Raw genomic sequence first — 14,830 nt, forward strand, 5'->3', positions numbered from 1 at the left:
TTTAACAATAGGTATTACATTTTTATAAAATTTTTAATTGAACTAACATCAAAAATAGTTATAGATTATGTTTTTATGCAGTGCAAATACTAGTATTTAATACTCTAGTTTTAAATTAATTCCCTTGTGCTAATCAGTTGATTACATTATATGATTTCAGATAAATTAGATATAGACTTTATTTTACATAAGCATATCTTTTTTCAGGCAAAATATTTGTCTAGAGGATAGTATAATATTGTTTTCTTAGTCAAAAACAAGAATTGGAGAAGCATGAGGAAATTAAATGTTCGAATTGCGTTTCGGAGCAGAAATAGTCTCAAGAAGTTACCATTGATTTAGGAAAGAAAATTAATGAAACCCTTTGTGTTATTTTATAGGACAATGGAAACTGCAGTTCAGTTAACAACACTTAACTTACCAGCTCATATCATAACCATTGGTGTTTTAGAACTGCATAATGATGAAAATTCACAGGAAAAAGAATGTTGTAGGGTGTCTAATGAAGCTCTAGATTTACGTTCTAGTGTTTCTGTGAATGTAAGTCATACAGACGCACCACACATGGGTGTGTTGGTAACAAAAGTGATGATATTAATGTGTGGGTCATTCTAAGTTATGAGGTACTTTCGATGGCAAGGACAAAAAAAAAATATATTTTTTTTAAATATTAACTTCATAATTAACCTATTTATCACTTTAAAAAAATGTTTTCTACGTGTTCACTTAAATTTATTACAGAAATGTACGTAATTTAGTCACAATAAGCTCTAATATAAGAAAAATGACGCTCCCCTGGTCTGTACCCCAACCGAATTTATTTAAAAATTAATAATCATGAATGTATTAAAATTCGATAATTACTTTAATATCGTTAATTTTATAAAAAAAAGACACCTTAGTAACAGTATCTTACAAGTAAAATTGCTTACATTCCAATTTATCATAAAAAAAAATATTAACGTCGAAATTTGTCCTCCGTGTTTCATGTCTCGTCCCCTGGCTTTTTGTTTTTGTTTAAAAATCAGTTTTGCTTTGCTAGTCTGTGGAAGTCATGACCTTGAATACATAGCGAGTTACGTGAAGTTAGCAGCAAGCGGCGCATAAGCCAACTGCGCAGCCATATTGTCTGCCATTTCAGTCATGCCACTCGCTGGGTGCAGAAGTGTTGAGTGAATGCAGTCTTTCCTATGGTAAGTTTTATTTTGGAATTATTTGTTTAAATACTAATATATACTTAAATAATTACTATGATTAGTGCATACATTGTTACGTTTGTTTTTGAATTGCGTACGAGAAACGGTTTTATGACTATTTTAGATTTCAAATGAAAATGTATCTCCCCTGACACTTTTGATGGCAGGGGAGATACGCAGGGGAGATACTAAATGTCCAGGGGAGATACATTTATACGTGTTTTCATTAATACTTCTACAGTTTTCTCTGAACCTTTACTTGGCGTGATGTCTATCTAAGTTTTACAATATAATATGAGGTTTTTGTACAGAAAAATGGCCTCTCGAAAAAAAAATTATACATGAAGAACAGCTTGAAAAAAAAAGGATAGCAGAACGATTGCAATACCAAAGTGAGTGGGTGCAACTTGCAAGAGAACTGCAGATCGACTAGTTGCGAGTGGCACCGATATTTCATCAATAGATGACTTAGCCAAAGCCCTTGAGAAAACCTGCCCGAATATTAAAGTTTTCACCGTAATTGATGCAGACTTATTGGAAAAAGCAGCAAAATTGGGATCTACTGAAGATATTAAGACTTTTTCAGGCACACTAAAGGTTCACCAAGTTACCGGTTGCATATTCGTACCCAACTGCCTGATATTCAAAAGTTTGAGCTGCTTCTGTGACTGAGTTATGTCATCATTTTCAATTGGGTACTTTGGATTATCCACAAACACATCCTAAATCTCACCTACATCTTAATGATATATACGGAGCTGGTGATTCAGAAGATGAACCAATGATCAAATTTGTATGTCAAGAACACACGAAGAAGCCTCAAGAAACACTACAGCTTTCTGTACCTACCACAAGCATTAAAACCAGACTGCACAAAGATGATCCAAAGCCCTCAACATCTGGAAAAAAATCATTCTACAATGGGGACTTTGTGCTAGTTAAACTCCAAGATAGAAAAACAGAATATCGTTATGTTTCAATGTGTACAGTTGTTGAAGAAAATGATTAAGTTCAAATTGTATTTTGTAAAATCTGTGATGAAACTGGAAAAAACTTCAGAATTAATGATGACAATATTTTTATCACCTGGGATCAGGTTATAAAAAAACTACCTGCCCTAACTTAAAAATGAGAGGGCAGCATATTTTTCATGCTTCTGATGAATCTGTTGATATCTTTGAATGCAGGTTTTAGAAAAAATTAAGTATTTTTTTTTAGTTACCTATAAAATTTAAAATGATTTAAGTACAAGCAAAGTTTAATACTGTGATTCAAAAGAGAATTTTTAGTTTTTATTTCTTTTTATTTAATTATTGCCTATTGATAGTGTTGTAAATAAACACTTTTAGCCCACTTCCTTTTTATTCTCAACCAGATTTACCACAAAAGACAATATGTAAATACATTTTAGATTACTCACAGATACAGCCTCGACAACCGTAAACACTACAAAAAACAAATACCATATACAAAAAAAAATACTACCAACTTCTGAGTTCACATATTCTCGTTGATTTAATTATTTTCAACACCCTCCCTCAATTAAATCAACCAAGTAACTCATCAAACTTTACACATATGACTACTCTAGTCCCATTTGTTTTCTGAGCCTCTCAAAAGTAGGCTTACTAAGAGCCTTTGTGAAAATGTCAGCTATTTGATCTTCACTTGACACATAACACAACACTACTGTCCCATCATTCACTTTCTCTTTAACAAAGTGATGGCGAACATCCATGTGTTTCAGTTGCTTGTTTTCAATGTTTGATGCAGCTCTGATAGCTGATTGGTTATCTTCAAAAATAGCTGTTGGTTCCCCACACTGCTGAGATAAATTTAGCTCCAGGGTCAGCTTCTTCAACCAGCATGCTTCTGCTACTGCGGCACTCAGAGCTACATACTCAGCTTCTGTCGATAGAGCCACAGAAGTCTGCTTCTTAGACGACCACACCACTGTGGATTTTCCCAACTGGAACACATATCCTGATGTTGACTTCCGATCTTCAAGATCCCCTGCCCAGTCTGCATCGACGTAGCCTCGCAATTTACTTTGTCCTTTCCTGTATGTCAGACTCAAATTAATTGTCCCCTTAATATAGCGGAGTATTCTCTTCAGGGCTGTCATCAGTTCTTCATTTGCTTGTTCTTGGTAGCGGCTTAAGAAACTTACCGCCCAACAAATATCTGGTCTTGTACCTGACACTGCATACATTAAGCAACCAATGAGCTGCCTGCACCTAAGTTCAACGTTTCTCTCACTTCTCTCAGTATTATGAAGACTGACCTTTTGGTTTGGATCTATAGGTGTTCCCACGGGCTTACATTCTGTCATTCCAAACTTACGTAAGACACTTGTAAGGTATGAGGTCTGATTCAGCGTGGTTCTTCCAGTCGACAGGTTATGTTCAATCTTGATTCCTAGGAATGTTGAAACCGTCCCCAGATCCTTCATTTTAAAATATGTGCATAATGTGTTTTTAATTGCTTCTATCCCCTTTTCATCTGTACCCACTAATAACACGTCATCCACATACAGGAGAATATACAGGCCACTTGATTCATATTTCTTGTAGTACAGACAGAAGTCACTTGTGGGCCTGGTGAATCCTTCCTTCTCCATAACTTTGTTGAACTTTGAATTCCAGTATTTAGGTGACTTCTTTAAGCCATACAAGGATTTGTTTAACTGTAGTACATTACCTTCTTCCACTGTTACACCTTTGGGCACTGATAAATAGACAGTTTCTTCTATGTCTCCGTAAAGGAAAGCTCCTGCTACATCCATTTGATGAATGGGCATGCCCTTATGATTTGCCATAGCTACAAGCACCCGCATTGTCGAAAGTCTTGCCACAGGGGCATATACATCAGATGAATCAAAATATTCCTGTTGCTGAAACCCTCTAGCAACAAGTCTGGCCTTGAACACTGTTGGTGGGTCACTTCTATCATCCCTTTTTGTTTTAAATACCCATTTTGTCTCTATAAGATTTACATCTGTCGGCCTTTTCACTTCAAACAATGTATTGTTTTCCTTTAAATTTTCCAACTCTGTTTTCATTGCAGTTTTCCAATTTTCTGACTCTACACTGTTTATGGCTTCTTCATAATCATAATCAAATCTCTTCGGTTTACGCAACTTGTTCCTATCTCTTAAACACCTGGCCTCCAATGAACCCCTTTCTTCAACACTTTCACGCTTCTCCCAATTAATGTTTTCAGTTCTAGGTTTTTCCGGCGTTGGCTTTCTTGGTATGTCTGTATCAGGGAATTCTTCTTCCTGAAGGTTAGGAAAACCAAGAAAATCTTCCTTTTCATTATCCTCTATATCTTTCTGTGTCAGCGCACCTGGTATGGTTATTTCACCATGTGGCTTTTCTTCATGATGATTAGGAAATCATAACAAGTGTTCTCTTTCACCATTTTTCAAAGGTCCAGAGCTTGTTTTTAATGGTTCCCTGCAATCTCTCACATTTGAGAATTTTACGTTGCAGCTCACTGTCACCCTGTTTTCTTTTGGTAGGAAAATACGGAATCCTTTTGATGTTTCGCTATAGCCAACAAATATGCCTTTCTTGGATTTTGCATCCCACTTCTTACGGGTCTGATCAGCCACATGGATGTATGCTTCTGATCCAAAAACTTTCAACAATGTTATGTCATAGTTCTTACCCTCCCACAATTGATAGGGTGTTTTGCCTGCAACTGTACTAGTACCGGTTCTATTTATCACATAGACAGCGGAGTTTACTGCTTCTGCCCACAGATGTTTTCCCAATTCCTTAGCTATCATCATAGTCCTGGCTGACTCAACTATTGTGCGCATCTCCCGTTCTATCCTTCCGGACTGTTCTGGACAGTATGGCACGCTTCTCTCATGAACAATTCCTAAATTGAATAACAGCTGTTTCACGTCATTGTTAACAAACTCTGTTCCGCAATCTGTACGAAGGATTTTAAACATCTCACCCTTCTGATTTCTAAACCAGGCTGCAAACATCTTCAATTTTTCTCCAACTTCACTCTTACTTTTTAAGAAGTAGACAAACCGGAAATGTGAATAATCATCCTTTAGAAGCAAGAAATATTTAGATCCACCTATGGACTGAGTTTCCATGGGACCACACACATCTGCGTGTATTATTTCCCCGGTTTTTGAAGTTGTTGTGTTGCTGTCTTTGAAGGAGCTTCTTGTCTGTTTACCTAAAATGCAAGGTTCACATACCACATCAAGTTCATCTGTAATCTCTTGGCCATACGACTTTAACACCTCTTTTACCTTCGTGCCAGCAATTTAGGGTTTGCTTCTCACCTACGAAGGCAAAAGTAGATTGATGTGGTTTAAATCTCATTTTATAAAGGTTTCCTGCACGTTCCGCCAGTGCCGATATTTTGCCTTGACTGTTTAAGATTTTTGACATGTGGTTGTTCGAAATATGATTTTTGAGGTACTCTCACAGGTATCTGACAACAACTTGACATTACCAATACCTTCAGCTTTCAAAACTCTTCCGTCTCCAAATTTTACAAGCCTGTCTTTCTTCAAGACCCTATATGATGCGAACAGTTCCCTTCTACAGCACAGATGTTCTGAAGCTCCAGTGTCTAAAAACCAAGTATTGTCATCACATGTGTCACAGGTCAGAGCTGATGTAAACACAGTGAATGCTTCTTCGTTTCTGTTAGCATTATGGTCTTCAGATTTTTGCATCTCCCTTTTGAAATGATAACAATTTCTTTTAATGTGCCCAATTTTATTACAAAAATGGCAGCAAATTGGATTTTTCACTGTACTCAATCTGAAACATTGGGCTTTCAGGTGGCCAATTTTTCCGCATTCAAGACACTTCGGATCGCCTTTTCTCGCAGCAGCAAAAGCTGTAGAGTCATCTTCTCTCGATGAGTAGGTTCTCTCCTCTTCCATTAGCAGTCTAGCAGTCAAATTTCCCAGAGTTCGCCCCTCAACTGAAACAGAATCCCAGGCACTGACGAAGTGAGCATATGTTGATGGCAAGGCCATAAGAATTTTGGTTATTACCATATTATCAGACAGTTTTTCGCCAAGTTGTTTTAAACTACTAACAGTCTCTTCGATTCTGGACAGAAATTCAGACATACTTTCACCCGGCACACACTGCAAATTAAAGAATTTCTGTTGCAGCAGGTGTACAGAAAGTTCGGAATTTTTTTCAAACACAGTTAACAACTTCTTCCAAATTTATTCTGCATTTTCACATGTCAAGACATGCGCCATAGGTCCTTCATTCAATCGTGTAACGATTATATCTTGAGCTAGAAAGTCCTTCTTTTGCCATTCTTGCAATGTTTGTTCATAATTTTCACTTCCTGGCTCAGGTTTTACCCATGTCCCAGTTACTACGTCATAAACACCTTTTGCACGCAATGTAACAGCAATTTGGACTTTCCAAGTTTTCCAATTACTTTCGGAGCTTAGCTTGATCACGTTAGCTTCCATCTTGTTTGCAACAACACTACCGTTTATCTTGCGTGCACGAACTAAAACAATTTTTATTTTATTTTTTTTATTTGTGTTCTGGGCCCATAACCTGTTGTAAATAAACACTTTTAGCCCACTTCCTTTATATTCTCAACCAGATTTACCACAAAAGACAATATGTAAATACATTTTAGATTACTCACAGATACAGCCTCGACAACCGTAAACACTACAAGAAACAAATACCATATACAAAAAAAAATACTACCAACTTCTGAGTTCACATATTCTCGTTGATTTAATTATTTTCAACAGATAGTAAAGTTATATATATATATATATATTTTTGTTTTGATGGACAAGAAAAGTAATAACCTTTACATGTTTTGTACCCACCATTTAAGAAACATTAAATTTTATAAACAAAGACTGCTAAGAAATGAAAAGTCAGATTATAAAAAATTTATAATTAAAATAAATAAAGATGATTCTTAAAAATAACCTTGTTTATGTCTATCTCTTCCCTGTTCATAAAGTGTCCTCCCCTGCACTGTGTATTTTCCCTGGTCACTTATAAAACGAGATAAAACCAACACATTGACTGGCCACTTTGTACACATTTTCAACTTAGCAGTTTTTATATAAAAAAAGTATACTTAAGTAAAAATATTTAAAAAAAAGCTGTGCCGCCACTTCATACAATGAATTACCTGTTAACTTAGAATGACACGTATCACATGTGCCAAATAAATCCTTTGAAAAAGATAAAAACCTTAAGAATGAGACCTATTAGCCAAATCATAATCCGAGCAATGGAAATTCAAAATAAAATTATATTTTTGGTGTAGAAAAGAAGAAAGATCCCATAAGAAATAGAAAACGCAAACCTGAAAAAAGCAACTGTAACAGGGAAGAGAAGAAAACAAAGAGAGAAAAGGGCTGCACTTACAAAGGAATGAGCCGAGATGAAAATTGAAAATAGGTAGCAAACCAATACAGGAAAGATCGTACAATGAAAGGTACTTGTAATTGCAAGCAAATTCAAGAGATACAAAAATTAAATGTAGAATATTTACAGAAGAAGACAGACAAAAGATGATAATTTCTGGCGCAATATGAATTAGTCACAGAGAAAAGTGTACGTTGCAAGCCTTGTAGACACTGTTTCTACTAATGATAAAAAAAAATCAGTTGAATGAAGTATCACCCACGTCAAATACTTTCATTTGTTACTTGAGAAAAAATGTAATCCGTGTGTGAGTATGCAAGACTATGTTCACCAATACAAAAAAATCTTCACATAGAGATGAGTCATCTGCTGACAAAAGAGACAAGAAGAAAAAGTTCAAGATTGAAGGATGAGAAGCATGGCTTAAAAGATTTACCAAAGACAATTATTGCACAGCATCTTCTACTAAACTGTATTTGGAACCTATGGGCTTCTTTATATAAGGAATATTTATAATATAGTAAAAAAGAAATATTGCAGGATTATCCATAAAAATGTTTCAAGAAGAATTCACTGATAACAGTTTGAGTATCTTCATCCCCAAAAAGTATCAATGTAATCTTTTTGTTAGCTTCAAGGCAGATAATGTTTCAGAAGATAAATATAATGAACATATTACAAGAAAGAATGAGGCTCGGATCTACAAACTCCATTACTTTGCCCCATGTTGACAGCTTCTGCCATATATTACAAGAAGAAGATGGCTACTGCTTTTTCTGGCACGAAGCATAAGGTGGTGTCACTGCTAATGAATTTGCTTAAATACTGCACCACTATCATTCACTATAGTGATGGCTGTTCATACCAGAACAGAAATTCACTCTTGCATTTGTCAAATAAGAACATTATCATCACCCATAAGTACTTATACTGTTCGGGCACACCCAAATGGAGTGTGATAGTATGCACTAAACAAATTGAATGTAAATTAAGGAATGTATAGATTTACTCTGCAGTAGAATACCTTTCTTTTTCTAAGATGGCAAAAATAAAACCTAACACATATAAAGTGAAATATTTGCAACATATATATTTTTTTTAAAGACTTCTCCAAATTGAAATACTATTTGATTTGTACAGGTTAACAAACAGGTGATCTTAAAGACAACAATCTCTGTGCAATTAAGTATTTAACTGACAGAACAATTCACTATACGCTGAGATTTCCAGATGAGTGGAAGGTTCTTGAAAAGAGGTCACAAAGAACTCACAAGAATTATAATATAAAGGAATTATACATAGAACCCAGGCCTATTACAAAAATTAAATTTAATAATCTCCAGCAGCTAAAACTTGTGATTCCTGAAGATTTTCATTTGTTTTATGACACTTTGCCATATGTAGATAATTAATTTTGGAACATTAAAGACTACATAACCATCAATATAAGCAGAAATGTGTGATTGGTTCTGGTTTTCATTTATTTTAAGTCAACTTTGCCTTTAGGTGATGAATGGGTTTATGTTAGCAAAAACTCCTGTGTCTTACTTTTCCTTCATTTTATTTTTTAATACATTCTATGCCTTTCAAAATTAATAAATCATTTACACAATGTATTTTCTTTCTTTATAATTAAATATCACTTTATTTTGACATTTTTATTTATTTCAGCATATTTGTATGCTTCATTATATCCCAAACAAAATGGTTTTTTGCCTCTCCTGCAAGATTTTGCATATTAGACTTAGGAGCTTTTGATAGTAAACCGACATTATGCAGCTAAACCACTCTTTGCCACATGAGTACGCTGAATTAGAGCCACCAGACACCCTGGCTGTAGGTTGGGATGTTTACAACTAACATTTGACACTTCCAGACCTTCCATCTCAAACAGCTAGCTGCTGTTCAACTCATGCGTACTCACTTAAAGATCGCAATGTTGGGGTACAGCCCAGCACAGATTATGGCATTCACAAGGGCCACATTATCGGAATTGACATTTGCTCCCTCGAACTTGAAATCCTTACTTTCGAGAAAGTTCATCTCGTACAAATACTGTGCAAATTGGCCTTTCATGTCCCTGCAACATAAAACAAGTGTGCAAACATGTAGAAGCCATTACTAAGAAAGGCAAACAAAAAGTCATTTGGTGTTTGCTATCTTTCATGATCTGATGCTTATCTGATGCAACTTAATACAATAAATTGAAATATAAGAATGATGGTTAAAGCCATATTGTAAGACTTATTGTGAAGATAAATTATTAACAAGATATAATAACTGTAACTAAATACTATTTTTGACTATTACATGCTGATCACTCAATTATCATATATTTTTATTAATATCTTCACAAATAGAGTTGGATGTTATTTTCACAAACAAAATTTTTTTCTTATCATCCTGAAATTTGAGGGTACAATGTTTCTATGGAAAAAGGCCCAACATTTTTTAATAAATGATACCAAGCATTTTGAAATAAATTATACCAAAAACAGACAAAGGAGTTTTGTAGTATAAGCGACAAAAATTTGTATTTTGTTCTTTTCTTTTATTCCAAAATATATATTTGCCATATTATATTGTAGCATTGTATAATTCCCGTTTCCCTGCTAATAATACTTTAACAAATTTCCTTAATTTAAAAACATGTTTCTTCTGTTATGCATAAGCATATAAAGTATTTTGTTCACGCTAAAAATGCTTAATTAAAAATTATTAATTTGACAAAGTTAAATGTTTTATTTTTATTATTTTTCCTCTATTTTACTTGGTCAGTTAAAATTAATATCTATATTAATTACATTTTTACAATGTTAAAGCATTGTCCGGTAGTGAGGCTGTAACATTCTAGAAGTAAAAAGAAAAGACATGGGAGCAGCACTCTGTCGCCAGTAAGTTATTTTCACGCCTCAAGTTAGTGTTTTGTGGGAAAAACCAGAATGTAGGCACACAACTGTGCAACAATAGACCAGAAGGTTTGCTGCGAGCTGCCTCGCCTGCCAATCAGAATGAAACATGCTGTGGTGTGATGTGTCTTTCCAGACTTTAAGAGAACAATTTTAGCAGCACATTTTCCCTATTTGGTCACGTACTTGGTTCTGCATTGTGATTAGTAGGTTGACACATGGGGTTGCCTCCCCTTTGTGCCTACCTTTAGTGAGGAAAGGCAACTTCATGTTCAACTACATAGTTGCCGCTCGATCGTCGTACCTACATGTCACGTCATCGGTAGAGTCAAGATTTTGTGGTGTTATTTTAAGACAAATTTCGGTGTAAAGAAATAAAGATTTCGGTGTTATATGGTTTTATTTTTTTTGCTCAAAATACCCACGGAAAATTTTCTTGCTTTTCTGTACGACATGCAAATTTATTAAAACAAATATTAATAAACACTAAAACATCATGATCTAATTACAATTAAGTTCATTTGCCAATTCATAGGTAATTAAGATCATTTGCAAATTCATAAATTCAAACTTTTAAATAACTACTAAAAATTTCACGACTTAATTACAATCACATACACTACAAAATTACACAATTAAGCACTTCTAAAGTTACTTTTAAGACGGTTTTATTGAAATTCTATCATAGTTAAATTTTCCGCATTTTCTAGCGTGAGACGTCTTGTCACTAACTACCAGTGAGTACCTGGAAAATTAACGTTCTGCATCAACATTTGATGTTGGGAACCAGATTGCCCTTAAACTGGCTTGAGCAAATTCACTGTAGTCCCCTTTCAGGGAGCAAAGTACCTTTGCAACATCAATTTGGCTTGTTTCTGGCAATGAAAGTTCATCCTCAATTATTTTTTTGAAAGCAACATAGCCATGTATGAATGTATCAATGGGAAGATGGGAAACAGAAGGCAAGTTATGCAGAGACTTCTGTAGGTTTGCATCTTCTATGCTAACCCTACTCACATTTCTTGGGTTGAACAGCAAATTAATGGTATTAAAGATTTTAGACAAGGATGTCGTTTAACAGATGAGTTTTGCCTCAAACGCTTATGTTTCTCACTCGCGACATGTTTCACAAGCGTATCGCGTCTCTCGTAGTCTAGCCTGCAGTTACAGAATTTGCATATTAAAATTTTATCACTGAAATATAATCATTCGCTGGAAAATTCTTTCGATCGGTCACTGGCAGAAACCTTCGTTTTAGGCATTATCAAAAAATTTTAATCACATAGGAAGATTTAACCTCTTAATACGTAAAAACTTGCCATGCTGGAAAGATCAAAACAATGGAGAATAGATGCGAATACAAACGCATACCGAATACCAACATATGCACGTGAAAATTAATACCGACATAAACATGTACTATTTATTATTTACAATCGTTATGTTAAGCAGGGTTAATTTTATTTTCGTACCCTACGTACTTTATTTTAAATAAACAGTAAAAGCAATGCGCTTTAGTGTGTAATATTTTAATGATTAAAAACGTAATCTTAGATAATCATATTTTGGACGTTTGTTATTTTTTTATTTACAGAAAGTGAACGGCGGCCATTGTATCATAGTTATCAACATCTTAAATTATTATGGTACACAAGATTACCGTTTAAAGAAAATATTACGTTAATTCCGAGACTTCATTTTAAAATATATAATGAATCACCGTCGCATATAATATATATGGCTGCTAGTTACTGTCAGAAATATTTGATAGAGCTGAAGATAGTGAATTGAAAAAAAAATGTAAATAATCAAGATAGACGAAATTTTGTGACATATCGCGGATTTCGCACAATTTCGTTTTATTTCGTGTTTTCAAGCGGTTTTCGGTGTTATTTCGTTTTATCGCACATTACCATATAATCGTGCCTCTAGTCATCGGCAACTGGCCGAATTTCTTGAAGTGCAACAGGTTTATTTCATGCCTGCTGGTTGGGACCAGCTCAAATTTTAACCTTTTTTTTAGTCTTCTTTGGAATTTTAATGACTAGAAATTTGACTCCAGGCATTGGTGTCGGCCTAGAGCGACCGTGACATCCTCTCGGACATAGTCCCGAAGTAATGTACTTCACTTAAATTTTTTTTTTTGGATATAAGTGAAAATAACTACTTAATGAAATCACCAGTCTCAAAATATTATAGCTAATTGTGTTATTAAGTCAATAAGTAAAAGAAAATTTTAGTCAAGCATACAAATCATGCCTAATGCTATTACAAGATATGAAATTGAGATAAAATGTTATGACTAGAGTCAAGATTTTGTGGTGTTATTTTAAGACAAATTTCGGTGTAAAGAAATACAGATTTCGGTGTTATACGGTTTTATTTTTTTGCTCAAAATACCCACGGCAAAATTTTCTTGCTTTTCTGTACGACATGCAAATTTATTAAAACAAATATTAATAAACACTAAAACATCATGATCTAATTACAATTAAGTTCATTTGCAAATTCATAGATAATTAAGTTCATTTGCAAATTCATAAATTCAAACTTTTAAATAACTACTAAAAATTTCACAACTTAAATACAATCACATACACTACAAAATTACACAATTAAGCACTTCCAAAGTTACTATTAAGACAGTTTTATTGAAATGCTATCATAGTTAAATTTTCCGCATTTTCTGGCGTGAGACGTTGTCTTCTGTCACTAACTACCAGAGAGTACCTGGAAAATGAACGTTCTGCATCAACATTTGCTGTTGGGAACCAGATTGCCCTTAAACTGGCTTGAGCAAATTCACTGTAGTCCCCTTTAAGGGAGCAAAGTACCTTTGCAACATCAATTTGGCTTGTTTCTGGCAATGAAAGTTCATCCTCAATTATTTTTTTGAAAGCAACATAGCCATGTATGAATGTATCAATGGGAAGATGGGAAACAGAAGGCAAGTTATGCAGAGACTTCTGTAGGTTTGCATCTTCTATGCTAACCCTACTCACATTTCTTGGGTTGAACAGCAAATTAATTGCATTAAAGACTCTTAGACAAGGATATCGTTTAACGCTTAACCTCAAACGCTTATGTTTCTCACTTGCGACATGTTTCACAAGCGTATCGCGTCTCTCGTAGTCTAGCCTGCAGTTACAGAATTTGCACATTAAAATTTTATCACTGAAATAAAATCCTTCGCTGGAAAATTCTTTCGATCGGTCACTGGCACCAATCGGTCACCTTTGTTTTAGGCATTATCAAAAATTTTTAATCACATAGGAAGAATTTAACCTCTTAATACGCAAAAACTTGCCGTGCTGGAAAGATCAAAACAATGGAGAAAAGATGCGAATACAAACGCATACCGAATACCAACATACGCACGTGAAAATTAATACCGACATAAACATGTACTATTTATTATTTACAATCGTTACGTTAAGCAGGGTTAATTTTATTTTCGTACCCTACGTAGGTACTTTATTTTAAATAAACAGTAAAAGCAATGCGCTTTAGTGTGTAATATTTTAATGATTAAAAACGTAATCTTAGATAATCATATTTTGGACGTTTGTTATTTTTTTATTTACAGAAAGTGAACGGCGGTCATTGTATCATAGTTATCAACATCTTAAATTATTATGGTACACAAGATTACCGTTTAAAGAAAATATTACGTTAATTCCGAGACTTCATTTTAAAATCTATAATAAATCACCGTCGCATATAATATATATGGCTGCTAGTTACTGTCAGAAATATTTGATTGTGCTGAAGATAGTGAATTGTCCTTACAGAATGGAAAAAAAAAAAAGTAAATAATCAGGATAGATGATATTTCGTGACATATCGCGGATTTTGCAAAATTTCGTTTTATTTCGTGTTTTCAAGCGGTTTTCGGTGTTAATTCGTTTTATCGCGCATTACCATATAATCGTGACTCTAGTTATGACAGCTGGAACAAAATTTAATATTGAAAAACATTTTAGAGATGTAAGAAGCTTTATAGTGCTAAGTCATTTGTTTATAACGAAAGCATGGTTATTAAGAAATACAAAGTTATTTTTGTTCCAAGGGTAAACAATTACCATGTTTTCTTGTATAATCTTCGCACATTTTATTCTAAAATCAAGTTTGAAAAGTAGGGGTGCAACGAATATGTGGGAAAAATTTTTTTGTTAGGTAAATTTATTCATAAAAACAAAACCCGTTCATGGAAAGTACGTTTATTTAAAAAAAAGGTGGAGTATACAAGACACGCCAAACAATCTATATTTATAATTCCTTAAATAAAAACCTTTCTTCAACTTTAAATAGAAAAACC

The 14,830-nt window shown here is 34.2% G+C and overlaps 2 protein-coding genes across 8 annotated transcripts in view; one reads left to right on the top strand and one right to left on the bottom strand.

Moving 5' to 3' along the window:
- Positions 1–14,830, top strand: part of LOC134533747 (uncharacterized) — a 64,832-nt gene that overhangs the window by 32,028 nt on the left and 17,974 nt on the right. The window lies entirely within an intron of this gene.
- The window catches only part of LOC134533744 (ATP-dependent DNA/RNA helicase DHX36-like), a 142,882-nt gene that overhangs the window by 21,755 nt on the left and 106,297 nt on the right, over positions 1–14,830 (bottom strand). For all 3 annotated transcript variants that reach the window (XM_063371356.1, XM_063371357.1, XM_063371355.1), the window contains exon 15: positions 9,528–9,683. In XM_063371356.1, the coding sequence (XP_063227426.1) occupies positions 9,528–9,683 (156 nt within the window). The remainder of the gene's footprint in view (positions 1–9,527; positions 9,684–14,830) is intronic.

The sequence above is a fragment of the Bacillus rossius genome, chromosome 7 (genome assembly GCF_032445375.1).
Source record: "Bacillus rossius redtenbacheri isolate Brsri chromosome 7, Brsri_v3, whole genome shotgun sequence".
Lineage (NCBI taxonomy): Eukaryota > Metazoa > Arthropoda > Insecta > Phasmatodea > Bacillidae > Bacillus > Bacillus rossius.